Source organism: Suricata suricatta, chromosome 12 (genome assembly GCF_006229205.1).
Source record: "Suricata suricatta isolate VVHF042 chromosome 12, meerkat_22Aug2017_6uvM2_HiC, whole genome shotgun sequence".
NCBI lineage: Eukaryota > Metazoa > Chordata > Mammalia > Carnivora > Herpestidae > Suricata > Suricata suricatta.
The window spans coordinates 780,613-784,855 of NC_043711.1; the positions used below are offsets into that span (position 1 = coordinate 780,613).

General features: G+C 67.0%; 1 protein-coding gene across 1 annotated transcript; it reads right to left on the reverse strand.

The window, feature by feature from the left end:
- Nucleotides 1-807: 807 nt before the first annotated feature.
- APC2 (APC regulator of WNT signaling pathway 2) lies at nucleotides 808-2,323 on the reverse strand. The gene is made up of 4 exons (XM_029916686.1): nucleotides 2,179-2,323; nucleotides 1,519-1,677; nucleotides 1,264-1,354; nucleotides 808-1,180 (listed from the first exon to the last, which is right to left on the reverse strand). The coding sequence occupies exons 1-4, from the start codon at nucleotides 2,239-2,241 to the stop codon at nucleotides 996-998; spliced, it is 498 nt and encodes a 165-aa protein (XP_029772546.1). The 5' UTR covers nucleotides 2,242-2,323; the 3' UTR covers nucleotides 808-995.
- Nucleotides 2,324-4,243: the final 1,920 nt, after the last annotated feature.

Here is a 4,243-nt window from a genome sequence, read left to right on the forward strand (position 1 = left end):
GAGCCCCCAGCCCCCCGCGCCGCCGCCCGCGCCGCCGCCCGCTCACCGTCTCCACGTGCGGGAGCTCGTCCAGGCGCTTGGACAGGCCCTGCAGCTGCGAGTAATACCACAGCTTCTCCTTCTCCTCCTTCTCGATCTCGTTCAGCAGGAAGCACCTGGGGGGGAGGGGGCGGGCGGTGGGCGCGGGCTCGCAGGGCAGGAGCCGTCCTGCGTGTGGTGTTTTGCTTTGCGTGATCACCCGCTGGCGCTGCGTGCCAAGTTTAACAGCGTGGCGAAGTCTCGCCCTTGGTGCTCCGGGACGGGGTGGGGTGCAGAAAATCAATTCAGCTTAGTAAGTTGTGGTCCGCGGAGAAGGACCCTGAGGGGCTGTCCTAACAGCCCTATCCCCTCGCTGATCTCCCTCGAGCCTACGGAAGCCGAGTCCGGCGCAGGCTGCCTCTGAACCCTGTGGGGAGGCGCTGCCGGTCGCGTTGTACGGAGTTGGCGTTTAAGCTCAGAGTCTTTTTCTTTTTTCTTTAAATAAATATTTATTGACTTTAAGTAATTTTGCGTATGTCACATATAATTACAGGGCGGCAGGCTGGCGCTGGGAGGGGTTAGGCCCTACAGCACAGCATGGACTTAACTCCAAGTGCTGTTGAACCTCTCCATCCGACCCCACACCATCCAGCGGAGCTGAGCTGGGCGCCCAACCCTGCTTTCCAGTGCTGGCCCCGGGCCCAGGTTTCTTGGGCCCCAGCCCTCTCCGCACAAAGGCTGCGTTGAGTTCTTCTGGCTCCAGTCCTGACCCTGGCAATGGACACAGCCCTGTCCCTCTCGAAGCCTGCATGCTGGGGACCCCTGGGGACATCTCCCAGGAGCCCTGCCCTTTGCCAGGAACTCCCCCTTCCTCTTTGTCCTCCAGCTGAGGTCCACTGGGGACTCGGGGGTCCTGGGCAGAGATGCTGGGGCGGAGCTTTGCGACTGTCCATTGGCCGGTTCCCGCCACCTGCAGCTCACCTTTCCCGGTCCAGTTCCTCCAGCAGCCGGACGGTCGCCCGGCTCAGCTCCCCAAAGCTGTCCTGCGAGGGCCCAGAGCTGTGTGCTGGGCTTCCTTCCGGGGTCCGGCCAGTGGGCTCAGGGCCTAGGGCCGGGGGCTGGAACTTGAGGTTGTACAGGCTGGTGATGTCCATCTGCAGGGCTAGGTGGGCGAGGAGGGAGAGGGCGAGGTCAGCGCCCCCTCCTGGCCCTCCTCCCCCCAGCTCCCGCTGGAGGGCCGCTCACCTTTCAGCTGCTCCAGCACCTCGGTCTGCCCCAAGGACACCAGCACTCCGGCCTCCTGCTCCAGCTTGCCTTGTAAGTGCTTCAGGACCTCCTGGGGGGGGAGGGGGAGTCGGGCAGTGTGAGCCTCCTGCCCTGGGTCGCCCAGGTCCACCCCCACTAGGAGGTGTGCCGGCCCGGCCGGTCGGTCTCCGGGTCCAGCACCCTGGGGTTCGTCCTGTAACCACCGCCCGAGGCCTCCGCCCGCCCCACCCTCACCTTCATGCCCGAAGTCTCCGTCTCTAGCTTGGACAGGTGGCTCGAGTTGTCGCGAAGCTCCTGCCTCAGGTGGCTGTTCTCAGCCTTCAAGGCCTCCACCTGCCGCACCAGCTGCTCGTAGGGCGCCACGGAGCTCGTCATCTTCAGCTCCTGCAGCGCCTGGGGCCAAGTCAGAGGGTTCACCCAGGGGTCTAGGGAGGGGCAAGTCCCCTGATCTAGGTCCCAGCCCTCCCATCCATCTCAGGGGTGAGTCCCAGCAGGTGTGGACCGCTGCAGGCAGAATGATGGCGGCCCCGAGGACACGCGGCGAGGCGGACGGACCACAGGCTTGGCCAGAGCCACGGGACGGATGTGGAGACACGCGGCCCCCAACACCCAGCTAACCAGCAGCACGAGTACGTGTCCCCCCCAGCGCCGGGCTCCCAGACACACAGGCGGACAGCTAGACAGACAGATGGACAGCCAAGGCCCTCTCCCTGCGGTTCGGTGGGCAGCCTACACGCTGGCCCGGCCGCCGGCCCCTAACACGGCTCAGAGAGCGAGGCCCAGGCTGATGGGGGGGGCCTGGAGCTGGGCAGCCGGATGGCAGACCCCAGCCCACCACAGTCCCCCTGGGCGACGAGCATCTGAATGCCCTCCCCCTACATCCCGTCCACCAACCTGCCCGGCCCAGCTCTCCTCCCGGCAGCCCTGTACCAGCGCCTGCAGCCCCCGGAGCCCCATGCCCCATCTCCTGGGCTCTCGCCCTGCCACCCGCTTCTTTGTGTGTGGCTGTCCTCGCTCTGGCCCAGCCTCCTCTGTCCAGCTGGCCGGCAGCTCCTCCTCTCTGGGCTCGGCCCTCCCCGAGCTGTCCCACCCCCTCCCCACCCCCTCCCCACCCCCTTCCCTCTTTGTTCCCTTCCCATCAGCACGCGCCCCCTCCCTCCGCCTTTGTCTGAGGCGCACCAATGGCAGCCCACCCTCCCCTCCACCTCCTTCCTGGGAGCCCCCTCCCCAAGTCAGCCCACCCTCCCCAGCCCACACGGAGGCACGTGCCTCCCGCCCCCCAACCTGGCCGTGCTTTCATTCACGCCCATCCCCTCCCCGCCCCACTGGCCTGGGATCACCACAGCTCGCTGGCCTCGGGCCCTCCCGACCCATCGGGAGGACCTGCCGGATACCTGACCCCTCACCCGACTTGCTGGCCGCAGTCCGGAGCCTCAGGGACCACCACCGGGCTGTGCCCAGAGCAAGCAACCGAGGCCCGGGTAACAGTCAAGGCCAGGTCCCCAGGTGAGGGGGACCCAACACAGGAAGGACTCAGAAGTCCAGGCAGTGCTCTCTGGCCTCTTTGGGCCTTGCTCTAGCCGTCTGAGGCATGAGAAGAGCCTGGTCCTGAGGTCAACGTGAGGGTCGTCACGGGAGGGTGCCCGGGACAGTCACGTGGGAGGAAGTGTGTCAGGCAGGGAAGGCCGACAGCCTGGGGCTGCGCCTGTACCTCCCGCCCTAATATTGATCCCACCCAAGGCTCATCTGGGGTCCCAGCGGGGACGGGGACGCAGGCCTGGGGTTGTGGCAAGACTCCTGGGGTCCGGCTGCCACGCGGAGCACAGCCAGGAGGAAGCACTAGGTGACACAGGACACTCCTGCGTGTCCCTCCCACTCCCTAAACCCAGGCCCCCTCCTGGAGCCCCACCCAGGGCTGCGCGGAGCCTGGGACACCTTCACCGCTGCAGCCGGCGGTCACTGCTGCCTCCTCATCAGACCGAGCTTGGCGGCAGGGCCACCGGCCGGACCCCCTCGTTCCAGCCTGACCGCCCCCAACTCCGCACCCCCCAACCCCTCGGGGCTTGCCCGGCTGGACCCTCTCTCCCCAGCTCCCCACGCCCCTCCCACCAGGGCAACCTCGCTGGCCTCCGCAGTCTACTCCTCATGGAAAACCGGAAGGCAGCTCCGAAAATCACTGGTGGGACTCCATCTCTCCCTTGCTCCAGCACTTCCCATGGCTCCCGGGTGCCCTCAAGATAAGAGCCAGTCCCCCCACGTCTGCCCTGCCTCAGGCACGCCCGGTGGCCACACTGCAGCCTGCTTCCACCGGCCTCTGCAAATGCAGCTTTCTGCCTGGAGCACCTTTCCTGGCCCCTGCCGTCCTTCAAGGTGCAGCTTCCTCCAGGAAGCCCTCCTGCCTGACCTTCACCACAGGCTGTCAGGGGACTCCTGGGAGCCTCCGAGAGCTCTCCATTGCAGAAGGGAAAAGCAAGCACCAGTAGTTGGCAGTCCCTCTGAGCAGTGAGTGGCCGAACTCCAAGGGACGACCGCATAGATGTGGCCCAAAGGGGCCCTTCCTGCAAACCCCACTTTACAGGGAAGGAAACTGATGCCCCCCCCCCGCCCCCCGCCCCGGCACACAGCAGGCCTGCCCGCAGACTGGGAGGTCCCAGTGCTGAACCCTGTGAGTGGGTGTGCGCGTGGGCCGGGCGGCAGCGCCGCAGAGGCCCACCTGCCTGGCTCGGTTTCCCTTTCTGGCTCCACCCTGGAGAGGCGAGGGGTGTGTGACAGGTGAAGCAGACGGGAGGGGATGGAGACCCCCAGCTGAGGCGAAGGACGCGCCCCCTGCTCTCCACCCGGGGAAGCGCGCCGCTTACTTTATCTCCCGGGCTGGGCTGGGCCTGCGGGGGCGCCGCGGCTCCGGGGCTCCAGGGTCTCGGCGGCGCGGGCAGGCGGCTCCGGGGCGGACAAAGCCCGG